This window comes from Bradysia coprophila (assembly GCF_014529535.1).
Source record: "Bradysia coprophila strain Holo2 chromosome X unlocalized genomic scaffold, BU_Bcop_v1 contig_38, whole genome shotgun sequence".
NCBI lineage: Eukaryota > Metazoa > Arthropoda > Insecta > Diptera > Sciaridae > Bradysia > Bradysia coprophila.
In genome coordinates this window covers 876,183-897,720 of record NW_023503327.1, presented here as the reverse complement: position 1 = coordinate 897,720, position 21,538 = coordinate 876,183, and the positions used below count along the sequence as shown (strand labels likewise).

Below are 21,538 nucleotides of genomic sequence, written 5' to 3'. Positions count from 1 at the left end.
CGCCAAAATATCATCAACTGGAAACACTTACATTGACTGGAAACGATACTTGCGTCCATAAATTCAAGATATCTTTTCACAAAAAAAGTTTACTTCACCCTAAAATTAAAGAACATATCAGTGCTGTAAATCCAGTAATTTTCTTTTATATTTTATTTAATCAGATCCACTTGAAGGTTAATGCTGTTGTCTTAGCAGTCAATAAAAAAAATTAAGTTTCACCGTCTTACTTTGAAATGAATCACTTTTAATTACATTATCTCGTATTTGATAATCATTTCACCCTTTAATGACTAATGACTAATTTATCTTTCCTACCTGCATCCCAAATTACGTTGTAAAGTGAAGTATATAGCGTATTGTGTTGTACTTACTCATTTCTGAAAAGAAACAAAGAAAATTCAATTAATTAAAGCGAAAAATTTACGATTTTTATTTAGAAACAAGAGAGTTGTGGTCGACAACAAAGACAGAAATAAGCGATGTACTCTGGCGCGTATCCTCCTAAGTAATTAAATGTTTGTTGAAACAAGTAAGTAAAAGATTTGTACAAAGTATTGCATTTACACATTGAACGCTGCGAAAGTAATGTATTACACGCGGTATCCATTTTGTGCTACTGTAACAAAACTCACTCGGTGTTTTCTGACCTGTACCATACGGAACATTGTAATAACACATTATGTTTACGGACTCCACGGAAGTCATTGATTACATGAAGTCGCATTTATTTGACAGTATCGTGAGAAAATGTTCATTACCTACCATCTGAAACGTTGTTTTTAATTCTTTAACATTTACTAAGTCAGTCACAGATTTAATGGTATATGCTTGCCGTTTAAGTAAGCAAACTAAATAGTAAATAACCGTTGCCGCTTGTCTGACAGCAACCAAACCATGAAACGAAAAACGCATATTGGAGACAAATTCAATTGTGATAAGACAAAACACATGAAGTAACTAATTGCATGTTTCTTATTTCATAAACATTACAAAGCCAGACAAATTTAATTTAGTGCCAAAACCGCCAGTTTCGATCGTTTTGTCGCGAACTTTCACCTGAAAAGTTCGTGTCCACGAAATAATGGGTGGTAAAGTTTTCACAAGCCGTAAATTTTCTACTGTAATAGAGACAGTGTCTCTTGTATCGCAGCCGTTTAATGCGCTAAATTAGCGTCGAAAGTGGTATATGGTCTTAAGAGTTACATTTTAATTACTTTTCTCTTACAACTTTACTTTTACATCATTGAATCTGTCAATATAATCAATGCAAACTTTAAATGAACTTTACAACTTTGCAGATTTATATACGTATATGGAATAGTTCCACGAAATACCTAGCTGCCTCTCCGATGTGTGTACTTGCTCAAATAAATTAATAATAATTAATCTCGATTCATGAGAAACTGTTGTTGTTCTAATTTATCTACATCTATAAACTTGTGTGCCAATCTAATACGGCGATGGAGAAAACAAAATTGTTCATTAACTAGTAACTACACACATTAACATTACTTACACCGTATTTTAAGTTCAAACTTTTACCGCAGCATCTGTGAACGTATATCTCAAAGATACCACATCATCAACATCAATTTGTAAACCAAATTATTTTACCCTCAAAAATGTACGTCTCTTCTACTACCAACATCGATTTTCCTAAATTGTAATTACTTTTTGTACTTTTTGAACTATACTCACCGGGAAGGTGAGTGTCGAGATAACATTCAAATTGTCGCAAAAACCTATAACTCCGTCAGCATATATCCGATATATATGTAGAAGAGGAGTGACCTTTTTAATAACATTAAACTTTAATTCTGTTTGTTTTCGGTTCATATTTTAGCATTCACATAAATTGCATTCAAAAAGGGTCTGGCCTTTGAAGGTAGATCACACAGAGATGGATTATTTTCGAAAGGCTTTCTTCAACTTATACGTTCGGTTTCTTTTCTTTTCTTACTTTGATATTTATAAACGTAAGTTTGAAAAGTTCTTTTCTTGATGTATGTGAATATACGACATCGTTTATTGCATTCGCTTCTCGATAATGGGCCGATTATGACATCAAAAATTGTTAAGTAATGGAAACATTACGATCGAGGTTATTGTCAGTCACATTTTGCCATTCCTTTAGTACTTAGGTTGGGTTAGGCATTTAGACTGAAATTTGTCACATAGTTAAGCGATCGTTTCAGCCGATAGAAGTTGACAACGAAAAGCGCCTGAGAGAATAATTTTTATCTGACGTATGTTTTCAATGAGATTGATCTCCAGATAGTTTTTCGTAGACAAGAATCGCGGTTTGACGGGATGGCTCAGTGGTTACAGAGGGCCATTCCAGCAAAATTATCCGGAATCCCATGTACAACCACTTTCACATGGAATTTTTCTAGCTAGTCTGTCTCATTGATAACGTTCTAAATTTCACTCAAGCTTAGTTGTGATTTGGTGGCTATACGATTTGAGCCTACATTTAGGCGAGATGTCAGTTCATGAGATTTTTTACCTTCGCCAGCTTATAATCTTCGATTTCGAACAAATAATTTATGCCTGGAATCGTCTGTCCAATATTATCTCACAGTTTTTGGTCGACGTATGAAAAGTAACTGTTTACGCTCAGTGGTATAATGTGCTACTTTGATCGATATTCTTCGTATAGTTTAAGCTTTATTATGAAAGCGACGTATTTTGTATTTCCTTTTCAGAAGAAGAAAAATCAAAAACTTATTCAATTGAAAAAGAGGACCAAACAACCAGATAGTTCCCTCTGGGTATTTTACCAGTAAGGAGCTATTTTCAATAGAAAAAAAAAAACTAAAGATAAAGAGTCACTTAAGCCGGTTTTCTTCTCTCTCTAAAGAAATCTTTATCCCATTTAAAACCGGAAAACTTATTCAAACCGAGCCAACATTGGGTAAACGAATAGGTTTTAACATCAAGTGAAATTTTGATTCGAACATGAGTTACATGCCGACTACAATATTTTATACGTCATGTACAGGTACAAATTTAGGATTAATTTTAACGAATAATAAAAAGATTTTTAAGGAAAAAAAAAAAAAAAAAAAAAAAATTTATACGCGACTCATAAGAATGAATTCGGTCTGCAAGGAAATATAAAAGCCTGACAAAATGCATCTGAGGGATTCTTTTGAAAAACAGCCTACCGAAATCGGACGCATTTTCCAGTGGACTTTTTTATATGTGCCTAGAAAGGACTTCGACCCTAGAACCCAAAACCACTCACGGTGTGGTTGAATGGAGTTTAATTAAACATGTCGTCGCAAATTTGATATTTTTGGATATTCTTAGTCTGCTTGTGACCCTGAACAACGTTCCACAAAAATTTTTGATTTTCATTCGTGCAGTCCGGAGCACCCGTACCAAGGCTCCCTAATGTCATGCTTAAAGTTTGGAGGACTTACCTCACTTAGGCACTCAATAGAACGGCACTGTTGACCAGAGATATAGCAAGTGTGGTGTTGTTGGAAAGCTGAGACTAACAGCAAAACAAATCTAAGCAGTTTGGCTGCGAAAAACTATCATGAGTGTGACTTAGGCGTTGCTGAGTTTCACAACTATGGCCAAAAAAGTGAGAAAAATTTTGAACCACTATAAAGTTGCTATGTTGAAAATTTGGAAAAGTAATTTTTTGGATATTGGTAGAGCTAATGTCTATCTACTTGTACAACTAATTACCACCTCTGTGAGTCGCCACCTGTCCACCTTGAATCCATTGGAAATTTTTTTTGTAGTATGACTATTAAAATTCCATTTTCTATCGATTGCAACCCCAATCAGTTCTATAGCACCCACAGAGCACTCTAGGGAACCTTGGTACGGGTGCTCCGGACTGCACGGATGAAAATCAAAAATTTTTGTGGAACGTTGTTCAGGGTCACAAGCAGACTAAGAATATCCAAAAATATCAAATTTGCGACGACATGTTTAATTAAACTCCATTCAACAACACCGTGCACTTTCAAAAAAATTCTTCGAAGCTTTTGTGACTGGTGAAAGGTGATCAAAAACCGAAAACTTGCACTTTTCTTACCAAAATTTCTCCAGTTACACGAGCCGTACAGGGTCATCTACGATGAAATATGATAAGTTGAAATGTCATCACACATGCATCCAAACCCCATAAGACCCTATTTGGCCCAAAAGCACATAAAATTACCTTTCAAGTGATACCCCACACCACCATGTACGGCTGGTGTAACTAGAGAAATGTTGGTAAGAAAAGTGCAAGTTTTCTGTTGAAAACTTCAACTGCACATATTTCAGTGCGGATTAATTTTAAAACCAATGAGACTCTATTCGGCTCAATAGTACATGTGACTACCTTTCTAATGACACCCCACACGACCCTGTACGGCTCGTGTACCTGGAGAAATTTTGGTAAGAAAAGTGCAAATTTTCGGCTTTCGATCAACTTTCACCAGCCATAAAAGCTTCGAAGAATTTTTTTGAGAGTGGTTTTGGCTTCTAGGGTCGAAGTCCTTTCTAGATACCTATAAAAAGTTCCACTATAAAACACGCCCGATTTCGGCAGGCTGTTTTTCAAAAGAATCCCTCTCTTTTACATCGAAAAAAGAAAAAAAAAATGAAATTGTTTCGTTGAGTTTGGAATGAGAGTGGTTAACGTTTTGGGACAATTGAAGAGAAGTTAATCTACTTTATTCAATCACCTCACCAGACGTCTTACGACGAACAAGCAGAACAAATCATTTTGCTTAGCGCAAAAAATTCCAGTTTTGTATTATTCGAATGTGTGGTTGTACCATTTAAAACGTAGGGTGAGCGTACCAATCCTCGGACAAGAATGAGTCCTCGGACACCTATTGTTCTTTCATTCATAAACTTTTTTTATGAATGAGAGAACAATAGGTGTCCGAGGACTCATTCTTGTCCGAGGATTGGTACGCTCACCCTACGCGCGCGAATATGAATATTAAAAGTTAGTAGAAGGTGTCAGAATTACCGTTAGAATGGCCGTGAAACACAAATCTCTGCTAGAAAGTAACTTGACAGTCTCAAAATTAATCCATCGAAATGCGAGCTATTCTTCTGTTCGGGCTCAGTTGACGAAGAAACGTATATAAAGTTCAATGCAATCTGTCCTGGAATCAGGGTTGTATCTAAGGAAGATTTAAGTCTGCTTGGCGCACCACTTTTCGAAGAAGGTTTCAAGAAATTTGCAGAAAAAGTTTTGTGCAAAGTGAAGGTAATGTTCGAGCGTTTGAAATTTTTAAATTCGCATACGTCATTATTCCTTCTCCGAAACTGTTTTGCAATCCCAAAATTGCTGTATTTAATCAGAACGTCTCCAGCTTGGAAATTTGAAGATTTTCTTGCAGCATTTGACGATGAAATTAAAGATCTTTTGGAAGTAATACTGAATGTAGATTTGAATCACAAGCAGTGGACGCAAGCGACTTTACCCATTAACGAAGGTGGTCTTGGAATAAGAAGACTTCAAGACATTTCTTTACCTGCTTTCCTTGGTTCGTCATTTGGTGTTGGAGGTCACGTCTCTCAAATTCTAAACTCTCAAGACGTGCCTTTCATTGCTAATTTTGATGAAGCTTCGGAGAAATGGAAAAGCTTAAATGTTGAAGAGCCATCTTTGAAGACTTCGCAAAAAGCTTGGGACATGATCAATACAAAACGAATTATCAAGAAAGAACTGGTTTTTACATCGAAGCTTGATCTAGCTCGTTTTAAAGCACTACAGTGTAAAGAATCAAATGCTTGGCTTCATGCAATTCCTTCTTCAAACATTGGAACTTTTATGGACAGTAATTCGATAAGAATTTGTATTGGTTTACGACTAGGTTGTGATATATGTTTGGTACACACGTGTCTGTGCGGATCTGTAGTATCCGCAAGAGGTCTGCATGGATTGAGTTGCCTAAAAAGTGCAGGCAGATATCTACGTCATATAGAATTGAATGAAATCATAAGTCGAGCACTTATGTCCCTTCATATTCCAAACCACCTGGAACCAAAAGGATTATCAAGAAATGACGGAAAGAAACCTGATGGAGTAACTTTGACGCCATGGTCTAAAGGAAAACCTTTGGTCTGGGACGCGACTTGCGTAGACACGTTCGCTGATTCATACTTGTCGAAAACATCTAAAAAAGCTGGTGAACTCGCAAATTTTGCAGCGCTTGAAAAACACAAACATTATTCAGATTTGACTTCATCTAATAATTATATTCTTTTAGCATTTGCAGTAGAAACTATGGGTCCTTGGAGTACAGAATCAAAAAATTTCATCAACACTATTGGTTCGAAGTTGCAGGAATTAACTGGTGACAAGAAATCAAAATTTTATCTAACACAAAGAATCTCGTTGGCTATTCAACGCTTCAATGCTAGTTGCGTAATGGGAACAATTCCTGCGGCGAAACCTTTGGAAGAAATTTTTTATTTATAATGTAATCTGAAAAGATCCAAGTTTTTACAGGTTGGGATGAAGGCTTAGCCTGACCACCTTTTCTTGGTATATGCAAATTTCTTAAATAAATATTTCAACACTTTAAAAAAAAAAAAAAAATTACGAATCGTATGGATCATTCTTAGCATTAAGGTGACCATTGTCAAGTAACGTATTCTTAAATTCACGAGAATCTTCGCCCTGGCCACAAGTTAAAAATCAAAGAGATTCATTACTCGACATTCATCGGTTTAAAAGCGTGCCCTTCAAAGCTAGGCCACAAAAATTATTTGAAAATACTTATGACGTCTTCACAAACACAAACAAATCGACTGGTTGGCTGGTCTGTTCTACACGAAGAAAAAATAAGCTCTCCACAAAGTGTGTAATTCGATTATGTTAGCACACTTATGTATTCAAGTATATCGATCGATTTAACGGTAAAACGCTTTGAATCAATTCAGAATGACATGCTTGCAAGCAAAACTGGCGCATCTTTGAATTACAAGAATAAATATATGTTTCTCAGAACGATGCTGTCTCCCAGACGCTTGTTCTGTATTCTTAACGTTAGACTATTCAAAACGTACCTTCAATTGAAAGAGCTAACAAAAAATGCGCAACTTCTCTTAAATCATTTTTCTTCTGCATAAATCTAATCGAAACTTGCTGGGGAATGTTTCTCTCCATTTATCAAGGCCAAGAGACATGGTTATTTTAAAAAATATAGTCAAACCGTTATGTCATTATAAATTTATCATTGTGTCGCATAGGGTATATTGGCTTGTTTACAAATAAACGCAGATCGTTAATCCTTAGCAAAATGCCGTAGGGAAATTACAACACATTTTTCATAGAGAATCGTATTACAGATGTTCTTCTTATCTGGAAAGAGTGCATTATACTCTCAACAACGACATGGTTATGTTGAGGATTATTATTCATTATCAACGAGCATATGCGTCGTGTGTTTCAGAAAATAAGCATTCACCTTCGCCTAGTAAAACGCTATTGTGGTGGTAAATTTTGTATTTGACACCGAATAAGCGCATAGAATACGTTGGACGACGTTTCTTAATAGCCATACTAATTTTTAATCCAAAGGCGAGTCAAACCAGTCAACAGTGGTTGCTGATAACCAAAAACCGTTATTTTAACACAAATATTGTAAGTTACTGTGCCGATTCTCAAGAATGTAAGAACTCGTAACTTGACAGTTGTCACCTTAAAAGTTACGAATCATGGACCACTAATGGCATTAAGGTGAGAACTGTCAAGTTACGAATTTTTAAATTCACGATAATTGGTGCCCAGACCCATCAATAGGAAACGAGCCGTCAGAACAGTCGGAGCGTTTGCTGCGACTGAGCCCCGTACGAACCCGTACATCTATTGCGCACGTGACCCTAGTGCGCCTGTCACCCTAGTTGAAGTCAAATTATTATGAAATGTGTACATCTTACAAATTGCGCATAGCGCAATTACGAAGTCCCGTACGACGTTCCTTTCAAATGTAACACAAATTTCAAGTTGACCTAAAATTTTAATCTATTGAGAGGCCTAAGGCCTAGTTACGGCCTTAGTCCAACGACCCAAATTTAATTTTTTTCAACATTATTATATTCGGCCTTCGATTACCTTCCAAATGAAACAAAAATTAGGAAAATCGGACGAAATTTACTCGAGATATATGCAAAATACACTTAGGGCCGAGTAGCGGGCTTAGTCCAAGGACCCAATTTTTTTTCCAACAACATTCTATTTGGTGTTCGATTACCTTTCAAATGAAACAAAATTTAGGAAAATCGGATCAAATTTACTCGAGTTATGCAAAACACACTTAGGGCCGTGGAGAGGCCTTAGTCCAAGGACCCAAATTTTAATTTTTTTTTCAACAACATTCTATTCGATGTTCAATTACCTTTTAAATGAAACAAAAATTAGGAAAATCGGATCAAATTTGCTCGAGTTATATGCAAAATACACTTAGGGCCGAGGAGCGGCCTCAGTCCAAGGACCCAAATTTCAAACATTTTTCTCACCACATTCTATTCGGTATTCAATTAACTTTCATATAAGACAAAAACTAACAAAATTGGATGAGATTTACTCGATTTATATGCAAAATACACTTAGGGCCGAGTAGCCTTTCACTTCTAGGGCCCTAACTCACGGGCCATTCACCCGATTTTAATAAACTTTTTTTTCCTGGCCGTTTGCCGTTTCATTTACATTTCCAACGTGTTTTTTGCCGTAAATATCCCCAAAAGACCTTAAAGCACTTAGGCGGCCCTAACTCACGAAGGGCCGACCCAAATATGGCCATCTTCGAACTTAGCCTCAATATTTTGACTATCTTTTAGGGAAAAAAAAATTTTTGAAATCGGATTTGATTTACTCAAGATATCGACGTGACGGACAGACGGACAGAAGGATAGACGGACAGACAAAATTTTTATTGCGGATTCGTCATCTATGAACGTAGGCAAACACTTTGCCCTTACCGTCTGCTTCGAATTCCATCAATTACACACGGCATCGTAATCCTATAAGCCCCTTTGTACTTCGTACGGGGCTAAAAATGATTTCAGTGGTTTTCAATAGATCGGTGGCGACTATCTCGAGAAAATTCGAACCTTTTCCGTTCTGAAGGAAAATGAAAGCCCTACAGTGAGTCTCGGCTTTCCAACAAAATGGTCGACGGTCATCATATTGGTTTTCAAGAAAAAGACAATATCTCGGTATATTTAGAGAGTTTGGAAATATAATTGGTAGATGTGTTTGGGTATATTCTTCACATTGAACTTGAACAGATGTAGCTGCTTCGCATATGTTTCAATCAATTTTTGTTTCCTGAAGCTTGAAGGTCCAAAAAGATGTCGAGTTTGACAAGTTTTGCGTGGATATCATACACGGCCACACCATCAAGACTCGGACGTCAGTTAGCACTGTCTTTGAAACTTAAGTGTAGTTTCCACTCAACAAAAAGTACTCCGTGAGAGAGCCGTGATAGAGCCAGCTGTCAAATAAACAAAGCAAAATTGAAAAAATTCAATTTTGTCTCTCACACGGAGCACTTTTTTGTGGCAAGTCAAGCATTAAACTTGTAACCAAATCTATTGCGCAGGATTATCTGACGGATTTTTACCGAGTGATAAGCGAAGCAACATTTCAAATTAGTTTCAAACGTTACTCGTCGTGGCTAACAATTCCTTTTGTCTTTTAGTGATCAAAATACTTTTCAAAAATATTCAGACAAAATTCCTTGCAGCAATAAAAGTGCGGGTTAGTGGGTCTCGGGTACAATGTATCCTTTACATACTTTTTGTTTAAATCGTTTATCATTCCATTTTAATAAATTTTCATTTGCAAGAGTTGTGGTAGAGTTTTCTTCTATTTATTCAATCCCCATTTTCAATTATACCAATGAAGGCTAATAGAAGACTTTATGTAGAAAAACTGATGTACAAAATAATGAGAAACGGTAAAAAAAAAATATATTCAAAAATAGCAATTTAAACGGGACTCTCCCAATTCTGTATTTACATACAAAATAATTAATTTAAATTCAAATAACATAACCGTTTATCAAAAATGCTACACTCCAGTGTGGGTGGTTCAACTCACCAAATTTAACTCATGCAACATTTTTTTTTTTTGTTGGTTAGATTATTATTTATTTATAAATTAAAAAAACGAAAAACATTCCATAAAAACATGTTCGTGAAAAATATCTGCTTTCACTTTATGCTTGAATTGAACCGAAACAAATAAAATATTTAACAAAAAAAAAATTGTCATGCACGTTTTTTCAATACGACCAGGCCGATATATTTATGTCCTCACTATCGTGTCATTGATGCTAAAGTTACATTTCCTATCCGGAAAACCTTCATATTTGCAAATACATTTATCTCCACTTAGGATACTGCTCCGGAAAATAATGATTGCACATCCGGAACATCATGTACCCTGGACTCTTTTTTGTATAAAGTCCTTTAACACCTTTTTTAGCCCTGTACTGCAAGATTTGTCGTGAAAAGAGAAGCAGTTTCTCACAGGAATATGGAAACAGAAAATCAGCTCTAACTTCTACAGTCCTGAACATTTTTAGCCCCGTACGAAGTATTGGGGGCTTATAAGATTAATATGCCGTTTGTAACACGTTGAATTGGAAGCAGACAGTAAGGGCAAAGCATTTGGTTATGTTCATAGACGACGAATCCGCAATAAAAAAAATGTCCGTCCGTCCGTCCGTCCGTCCGTCCGTCCGTCCGTCCGTCCGTGACCCCTCTAGCTTGAGTAAATCACAACCTTTTTTCAAAATTCTTTTTTTCCCCGATTGGTATCGACAAAAGTAAGGTCAAGTTCGAAAATGGGCATGGTAGGGTCGGCCCTTCCAGAGCTAGGGCCCTATAAGTGTTTTTCAGTCTTTTGACGATATCTACCGAAATACGCACGCAATGGCTGCTTGTGATATATCAAATGAAAGGTACTGACGAGTAGAACAAAGTTGCTGAACATTGTTTTTGGGTAAGATGCAACGTGGGCTTGTTGGGAGGTCGTTACTCGGCCCTAAGTGTTTTTTGCACATAAATCGAGTAAATCTCATCCGATTTTGCTAGATTTAGTTTTTTATGAAAGGTAATTGAATACCGAAAAGAACGTGGCGAAAAAAGTTTCAAATTTGGTCTCTTGGACTAAGGCCGCTACTCGGCCCTAAGTGTTTTTTGCACATAAATCGAGTAAATCTCATCCGATTTTGCCAGATTTAGTTTCATTTGAGAGATAATTGAATGCCGAATAGAAGGGTTCTGGGCGTATTTCGGCTACGGACGTATTATGGTTACGGACGAAATAGGATTACGGGTCGTACGGGGCTAAGTCGCAGCAAACGCTCCGACTGTTCTGATGCCTTGTTTTTGTGTTTTTTTGCGGGAACTTTTGGATGGAGAGTTCAAAAACTCAAGTAAAACAGAACAGAACTGCCGTAATTTGCATGAACAAAAGAATTTATTTCTAGTACATTACGTCCTTGGACCCGATTTTTGTTTTTACGAGTAAGGAAGTGAGGAAAAAAGAACGGTATTCCCACTCCTTTAAAAAAAATTGATTCACGTACGTACTGTGCTTTACGTGATTAGACAAATTTCATATGATCATAGCGCCATTTATATTGCCGTAACACGGAAAATTTTTACTACGTCTAATAGGGTGGGTCGATTTTCCCAATTTTAAAATCCACAACCAGTAGGGTGTGTGGCTTGAAGAGACGAATCGATCTGCATCATTAGTCTTTGATGTCCGATTACTTTTGAATATCCCATGACAACTTTTACGAGTTCAGCGCCTTACTTAGTTTTGAGATTTTTTTTGATTTTTTTTTGTTGGATTCTCTTCAAGTTGAAATGATAAAAATAAACTAAGCGAATCTTTTTGAAAAAAATATGCGAAATTTGCACATTTGTTCCACAATTGCAAGATAGCAACAAAAACCGAGACTATGAATCGAAATGGATTTTTTGTGTGAAAATTATGAACTGTTATGTGAAAACTGTGGAACAAGTGTGCAAATTTCGCACATTTTTTTTCCAAAAAGATTCGCTTAGTTTATTTTTATCATTTCAAGTCTTCAACTTACACGAAAAAAAAAGATTTGGAAAGAATTGTTTGCTAGAAATATATTTATAGTTGTGACAAATATATTTATATTTGTCACAAAATTTCAGGTAATTTGCTTGTCACAATTATATTTAATTATTTGTGACAAATTATTTCAAAATATATTCGTTACAAATATATAAATATTTGTAGCAAATATGTAAATATTTGTTACAAATATATTTAATTATTTATGACGAATTTTAAAAAAAATATTTGTGGCAAATAATTAAATATATTTCGGACAAATATTTATATATTTGTAACGAATATAGTTAATTATTTGCTACAAATGTTTATCTAATATATTCGCCACAAATATTTATATATTCGATACCAATTTTTTACATTAAATTGGTATTGAATATTTCTTTTTTTTTTTCGTGTACTTATTTGAAGAGAATCCAACGAAAAAAAAATTGAAAAAATCTCAAAACTAAGTAAGGCGCTGAACTCGTAAATGTTGTCATGGGATATTCAAAAGTAATCGGACATCAAAAACTAATGATGCAGATCGATTCGTCTCTTCAAGCCACACACCCTACTGGTTGTGGATTTTAAAATTGGGAAAATCGACCCACCCTAACGTCTATTATACAACTTAAGGCAGAGAAAGTGTGTCGGTTTTCAAAATTCCGTCCGTAATTGATTGATATCTTCAAAATTATTTAACTTTAAATAATTTTTTTTAGTCACTTTGGAGATAAAAGCGGGAAAACTCATATGAAAATTGAAAATTCAGTTTTTTTTTTCTAATTATACCATATTGCACCTACAGCATAAATGGTTCTCCGGTGATAATTCGTCTTTGCACCCCTTTTACGAAAACTTTGAAATAGGTGGCACTGCGGTCGGTTTTTACAAGGTCTCCTTATCGTTTTAGAATCCTCTCAGCTCTCAATGGTTCAAAAATCACGCTTTCGTACTAAACGAAAAAAGTTTTTTTGTTCAACAAAGGAGCCTCACTCCCTGGAACAGTTTGATGTTTCTGTTGGGCAAATGCAGTTGGACATCCTTTAGGAATGTATCCCCATATATTCCATGTATATAACATCATACTTTAGGACTTCCATCAAATTAAAAATTAACATTAAAGCAACATACATTTTTGCCGCGCTCGTATATTTCTGACTAATTTTCAAGTCAAACAAAAACTAATAAAGCTCAAAATGGTGAAGTACATTTACAAATACACTTAAGCCACACTTTCTAACATAAACGTAATAGAGACTGAAGCACACGACACATAACAATAAGAAAATAAAACACCGAACACACCGAAAAAAAATGGCAATAATATTAAAGCAAACAAAACGAAATTAACACCACCATCATTTATTATGTTCGCATCCATATTACATGGATAAAATGGTATTTTAACCATGCAAACAACATGTATCAGTGAAACAACACTTTTCACAATATATGCGTAGGCGGTTGTTCAACTGTACGCTTATAAATAAACAAAATAATTTACAAGGATTAAAAGAAGTGTACACACATCCAAAGACACACTCACTTCTTCTGAACTGGCGTACGTGCAGGAGGCTTTACGCCGTCGGCGAAACGAACATAAGCCTTAAATAGCTGAATTTCTCCTAGGAATCTACAAGAAGATATAATAATGTGGGTAAAAGTCAGTTAAACGTTAAAAGTAATTAGATTTTAGAATTCCATAAAACAATGGGAAAAAACGAAACGAAAACTGTAGGAGCTCTGGCTGAAACATGAGACATTTAAAAACTTTTCATCGAATTCGAAATTAACATTTAATCCAGACGATGATTCATGTTGTGTTAAATTACAAAAACAGAAATACAACTTTCTCGACGACGATTTAACAGCAACCGTCCCTGCAGTCCTAATACCCTGGTATTTTCTGAAAGTGTACCATCAAAACAATTCCTTTGTTCCGAAATATTTCCTTTTTACTATCATTTTAAAATCATGGAAATTTGTTAAGGATTATTCGAGAAAAAAACCACAAATCTTTGTACGTCCGAATGGCCTCAGCCCGTGAACTACAACCACAGAGTAAGACATAAAATTGTACGACGTAAATACTACGTGCGAGATGCATTTATTTGAATATCCCACGTAAATCTAAATCATCCAACATACTTTAAGAGGCATCGATGCTTAGCTAAAATTGTAGCCTACATTATGTATGTCTCGTATTTCATTTTTGATGATAGCTTTTCATCAGAATCCTGTTTGAAAAATGTACGACCGCAATACCGACCACGAATGTGTTAACTTTAAATAAGAATTCGATTTGTTTGGAGTCGTTTGACTAGCTCTGAGAAAAGTCAGTAGTTTAGCGAAATTTTCATAAACTGCTCAGTTTCCTTAGTTCTGGTCGAACTGCTACAACCAAATCTGTTTTCTGCCATGTGTTATTGCGGTCCTATATTTTTGAAATAGGATTCTCGTGGAAAGATATCATCAGAAGCAGGGTATACTTTTTGGAAACTAATTTCTTGAATTTCTTGAAATTTCTCGAATTTCTTAAAATTTCTCGAATTCGAGAAATTCGAGAAACTTCAAGAAACTCGAGAAATTAGTTTCTTGAAATTTCTTGAATTTCTCGAAGTTTTCCGAATTTCTTGAATTTTCTGGAATTTGTTGAAATTTTGTCGAATTCGAGAAATTCAAGAAACTTTGAGAAATTCAAGAAATATTTCTCGAAATTTCTTGAATTTCTCGAAGTTTCTTGAATTTCTCAAAGTTTCTTGAATTTCTCGATTTTCTCTAAAAGTTTTTAAAAAGTAGGCCCTGATTCAGAAGAGTAAACTAAGATCCAGTATTTAAGAAAATCCCAAATGAATCCCTTTCACCAGAGCATCGATGCCTCCTTTAGCTAGCGGTGAAACGAAACTTTGACTTTCTGTCCATTCTTTGCTCACCGTTAAATAATGACAGATTGTCCATACAATTTCTGTAAAAATTTCACTTCGCAACTGACTGTATGCTTTGCTGTAGTAAAAAATGTTTTGTGCATCCGACAACTGAAATACGACCTATTTTGCCATGATTTTTCATTAAGAAATGTCAGTTTTTCCCGAACCTTATATCGTGCGGGAAAAAACTTCATTTCTTTACGATTTATAGTGCGGGAAAAGAATTACATGAATTTGTCTATGACTATACGATTGATTAAATTTAATATGGTGTGAAGTGTGTATGTTTTCAAGTAAATTGATGTGTTTTGTCTATTTCAGTTGTCCGATGCACAAAACGTTGTTCGTACCTCAACAGGAAATGGATTTTGTGCCACCGAGAATTGAAATACGACTCTTTTCAGCACTCATTTTAGTGTTGTAAAGTGACTTATTTCAGCACCCGTTTGATGTGATATTACAACACTCAAAGCAGTGTTGATCTGGAATTTGTATGAGTTGTTACAGCATTCGTTTGAGAAAATGCAAAGCAATGTGATCGATCAAATTTGAAGAGTGATTGTTTACAATGAAAATTATGATTTTTTGTGCTCTTGTCTATTTCAATTCTCGGTTGGCACAAAGCATGATGTGTTACACGTATTGTAATGAGGGTCTAGTGCTGAAAAAATCAACATTACAATACTTGTAACACAACATACTATTTTCAGCACACGTCCTAATTTTAAGACTGGTGCTGAAAAAATCGTCATTTCCTGTCTTGAAAAATACTATTATCTCCTGTAATGTCATAATATTCACAATTTGAGTGTCAGTTTTAGAATCAAAATGGGCTAGGTTTAAACACGTCATTCACAGAACGTACGTTTATTAACTGAAAATTTCGATAATTTCTCATTTGCGCACGGCTAACTTCGATAATTTCTCATTTATTCACTGAAAATTGATTCTTAACAGTATACTAGATGTGTGTTTTATTTGTGGGGAATATGAATGAGTGACGGTATCATGGCGTGTTTATGTTTCAGTTTGATTTTTGAAATTTGTTTTTTATGGTGATTATGACATTACAGGAGATAAAACCTTGTTCCTAACACGGTAGTAAATGGGGGTTTTGCGCACACGATGTGTGGCCGAACTCGCTTCGCTCGTATCGGCAATCTCACATCTAGTGCGCAAAACAATCCCATTTACTACCTTATTATGAAAATAGCTATTTAATCTTTGAGTGCCCACGCAGCCCTGGGGTACATTCGGAATGATTGTTTTGGATACGGCCCTGTGATAACGTTTAACGATTGGCGCAACAATATCTCAGATTCTACCCATTACCCACATGCATTTAACGTAGATGTCCAAAACACACTACACACAGTTAGATTATAATAAGAATAAATAATTGTTACAGTACACCGTTACAGTATCCAGAAAATTGGAATTTTTCGCTCAATTTCCCCTCGAGTATGATATACATTTAAAATTTAAAAATCTCTTAGTGGTGCACAAACTCTACGAAACATTCGTTATATATATATATATATGTCTCTCTGCTCTCTGTGTGTGTTATATATCGGTTAAAACTTACTGAATTTAAAACACAGAGAAAAAAAAATTGCAAATAATTTATTTATGAACTTGGTTGATGTAATTAAGTTTCAACAGTTTCACCATCATGTTCTCGCAGGCTATCCGTTCACCAGAACACTGTGAACCTGTATCCACTGTAGTATATCTCTGCACGAAACGCTCTTCAAGTTTAAAACGATTGAAAAAGATGGTATGAAAAAAAGAGAGCTCAAAATCGACCTTTACCCTGCAGTACGATAATACTTCCCCAGCAAAATGTATATTAATTTGCCAACGTTTGCAGTTCATTGCACAAACATTTTCAATTTTGCTACACTAATAATAATGCTTAATGAATACGAAATGAAAATGAATGCAACAGATCACATAGAAAATGTAAAGGAGACAGTCAGCTATATGTGTGTGGATAGACGAATATCGTTTCTTTTTAGTATAGAAAAATTCAGAAAAAGTTTTGAGTGCATGTCTCGTGAGCGTTCACAAAGTAATGCAATAACCTTTCATGTGCAGAATGAGCAGCTTGTTTTTGTACTTTTTTTGCTTCTTTCAATTCTTTGAAGAACTTAATTTTGTTTTATCAGTTTTATGACTAAAATAGTTGAAAGAACAAACAAATTCGTAACCTGAACTGAACGCATGCGATATAAACACAAATTGGTTGGGAACTATAAGTATAGCAGATGTATTCTAGCCCCTTAAAGAGGTAAACGAATAAACTACGACTTTTTGCTCTATAGAATGAGGGTTTGGCTGTATAGAATGATAGAACAAGAAGAGTGTTGCTATTAATTTCCGTGGATGTTAATATAAGAAGCAAACGTTTAGCTAGACAAAACGCTTCAATTCTTCAAGACTTTATCGCAACAAAGACGATAACTACACTGTTGCCGCAGCATCATTTTCCGTCGACAGTTCAACATAAACATTTTGCATCTTTGAAATTAAACTCAAACTTTAAACCAAACTTAATGCGTCGGAAAACCATTGCTACGACTAATTCATATTTTTCTTTTGTTATTGTATTGTGTTCGGCTGGCAAATGTCTGCGATCAGCAACAGACGGACATCATGATTGACAGCATTTATGAAAATTTTTGTTTGATGATTCAAAAGTATATCCAACTAATGAGCATTGACTCATTCGTCATTCTATAGACAGTGATTGCGTTTCCTGAATTCGGAAAGAAGACAGGGCTCATTGCAAAATGACTCACTTTCTGGGGGTGCAGTGAGTAAAACCATTTTGCATGCAACATGCATTGAGAACGAGAACCGTACATTCAAGCACTACTTTCGTCGCCCTGCCTCATCGTGTAAAATCTATTACATAATTCAGGATAAAAATTAAAAGTCTCGCTTTCGTGTGTTTATTGGCTTCGACTCGAATCAATGAAATTCGCACACAAAGCAGGCCCGTAGCCAGACTCGAATATTAGGGGGGGCTGAAGCCCCAAAAAAATTTTTATAAGGGAATGCGAAAATTTGGAAAGCCGAATTTCAATTTATTCGTTTTTCTTACAAGGTTGCAATTAAGAGTGATATCGCCAAAACTTGAACCAATTTTGGGGAAAATCAATACTTAGGTTCGGCGATCCGGGCGAGCTATAGCGCGTTGGATTCGTCTTTCAATTCTAGACAATACGTATCTTTTCCTTTTTGCTATTAATTGTGTACTTTTGGTGTAAATTGGTAAAATGCAGGCACAAGTCATAGGGTAGGGAAAACACTTTTTTAGTATTAACTCGAGGTAGACGATTTTTTAAAAGTTGAAATGTTGTGCGAATGTGCGCCTCTAAAAGACCTATCATTAGAGTATAGGCACGAGTCGGTGCCACTGTACGTTCGGGAGTAAACAATGAAAGTATGGTCGATTTTCGCACAGTACTGCTGGCCTGCAACAGAACATTTCCGTGAAACCGACTATGGGGTGTTGTAGCTGGACACACTCACTATCATCCCACGTAAACTAAACCTCAGAAAAATTGTGTTGCATTCCAGGAAGTTGCACGAAGTAAAAAGCTGCCCAAACTTAACCAATTTTTTCATAGTTTCGAGTTCAACGAACGGCGTTAAAGTCTGATTGTGATCAAAAATTATCCTTAAGTTATGCTATTTGCATTTAGTGATCATATCATGAGGCCAGGAACGAACAATGCCATTATTCTTTGTCTATACATACCAGAGTGGTTTTTTTTCGTATGTCTGAAAATTTCAATTTCAAACCGCCTCAAAATATGGTATTAATTAGCTGATTCCAAAAATATGTTTTTTCTAATTTTTGGAATCATTTTAGTGATCCGGAAAAATCGTCAAAGTTTGTATGGAAATATATGGGAAAAATTTTTTTACATACAAACTTTGACGATTTTTCCGGATCACCAAAATGATTCCAAAAATTAGAAAAAACATATTTTTGGAATCAGCTAATTAATACCATATTTTGAGGCGGTTTAAAATTGAAATTTTTAGACATACGGAAAAAAGCCACTCTAGCTGAGTGTAGACAAAGATTAATGGCATTGTTCGTTCCTAGACTCATGATATGATCACTAAATGCAAATAGCATAACTTAAGGACAATTTTTGATCACAATCAGACTTTAACGCCGTTCGTTGAACTCGAAACTATGAAAAAATTGGTTAAGTTTGGGCAGCTTTTTACTTCGTGCAACTTCCTGGAATGCAACACAATTTTTCTGAGGTTTAGTTTACGTGGGATGATAGTGAGTGTGTCCAGCTACAACACCCCATAGTCGGTTTCACGGAAATGTTCTGTTGCAGGCCAGCAGTACTGTGCGAAAATCGACCATACTTTCATTGTTTACTCCCGAACGTACAGTGGCACCGACTCGTGCCTATACTCTAATGATAGGTCTTTTAGAGGCGCACATTCGCACAACATTTCAACTTTTAAAAAATCGTCTACCTCGAGTTAATACTAAAAAAGTGTTTTCCCTACCCTATGACATGTGCCTGCATTTTACCAATTTACACCAAAAGTACACAATTAATAGCAAAAAGGAAAAGATACGTATTGTCTAGAATTGAAAGACGAATCCAACGCGCTATAGCTCGCCCGGATCGCCGAACCCTTGTTTTCAAATTGGTTCAAGTTTTGGCGATATCACTCTTAAGTGACTTAGTGAATTTTTTCGAATAAAATATAGCGTTGCACAAATTTCAGTAAAAAATTATTTTCTAAATATTATCGATACTTATCGTCAAATAAAATATTTCATTCATGAAGAGATCATTTTAGAATCATGAGTTTTTGCTGTCTGAAAATCCTGAATTTTGCCTGCAAGTTCTTCTCAGTAGAATTTTACTAGAATTTTCTTTTCGACTGGAATGAAATATTAAATAGAATTGTTACGAATTTGTACAATTGCAATTTAAGCTTCACAAAAAACAGGTTTGCTCAATGTGTCAATTGCAGCAAAAGTTCATCAGAACACTTCGTCAGAACAGACTTTTTATTGCGATCATTTCGGAGATATAAGTTACGGCAATTCGGAGGCGATTTCTAAACTATTAATAGTGTGTCACGTAAAAAATCTTTCAAGCTGTGTTGAGTGTAATATTGCATTTACAAAATTAATTGAAAAAGCATTATCTATCTTGGCTTTTTAGAAGGGGCTCTTCATAGCTCAGGGGGGGCTCATCCCACCTTGCACCCCCCCTAGATACGGGCCTGACAAAGTGTACTTTTCATCTTTTTATCTTTTAACCTTTTAATCTCCGGAGGTGAGTCCTGGAATCGAAAACTTCATTATCTCTTCTAAGTTAAAAAAAAAAACAGAAAATAGTTAGAGGTAAGCTATAGATGAGGTCGCAGGCCGTGTGTCATAATACACATCGTGAGCCTAATAAAGTACTTTGCATCGAGTTGCGTACAACTTTTTATGCCACAGAAGCATCAAATGTTTGCAAATTTTGCATATTATGCTGCTGAGTGGCATAAAGAGATTTATTGGCGTTACATGGGGACAGTGCATTGTCTACACGAGATTTGTAAATCAACTACATCACAACCGTACAAATTACCATAGGACGCTTGCAGCATACAGGTATCATGTACTACCAACGGTCACGTTGTACATTGGTATTGTCCCGTTTTTTCTCCGTGAGAGGGTACGTGATGCTATAAGTACGAGTGATATGTTTATATTGTATGCACAACATAAAACGTTGTGCGTATATCGCTGTTGTACAACTGGGACAAGTGTCACTTTTTCGCTGTACGTTTGAAAAGTTCGTGTCTTTTTATTAGTTAATGTCGAAATAACTATTCGATTGAATTCCCTATACTTCAATCGTTCAATCTTCAGCATAATATGTTACCACGTCAGCCTTGTGTTCGTGCGTAGGACGACAGTTAGGTCACTTCGGGTAGCCATTATATTACTACAGGGGAGTTGAGGTAACTTGTTGGCAAAAGACACTGAAATTCCTTAACATTGGGGATTCTCAAATCATTAGTTTTTCGTAGGTGGGTATTGGGAGAGTTGTGCTGGTCTACGAATAATTTAGGAACGCAATTGCGCATCGTTACCCAATTCTACTGCCAACATATTAAGGTGGTGTGTGTATAATGGCATATTGTTGATTGAACCGAAACGTGCAGAAACTTATAAGCATTTTGGTCATTCCAAGGAAGAAAAAAAATATTTCTCGTGTAATCCAAAGTTAAGCCCGAACATATTTTATTTTCCTTAACGATGTTCTAATTCTCTTCCAATTAATGTTGCATTTACAGAATAATAACAACCGAAAGTCATTACGAGCCCTGACCGTGCTATACACAGTCAATTTAAAAGTGCTTAAGGGAATAGAACGTTCAATTCCACGGAGACGAGAAACCCTTATCGAAGTTAATTTTGTAAATGCCTTGGAAAGCCACTTACCCAGCACCAGCATCATCATCATCATCGCTTTCTTCATAG

General features: G+C 35.7%; 1 protein-coding gene across 1 annotated transcript; it reads left to right on the top strand.

Moving 5' to 3' along the window:
- Positions 1-5,501: 5,501 nt before the first annotated feature.
- Positions 5,502-6,551, top strand: LOC119069645. The gene is made up of 2 exons (XM_037173768.1): positions 5,502-6,155; positions 6,237-6,551. The coding sequence occupies exons 1-2, from the start codon at positions 5,660-5,662 to the stop codon at positions 6,446-6,448; spliced, it is 708 nt and encodes a 235-aa protein (XP_037029663.1). The 5' UTR covers positions 5,502-5,659; the 3' UTR covers positions 6,449-6,551.
- Positions 6,552-21,538: the final 14,987 nt, after the last annotated feature.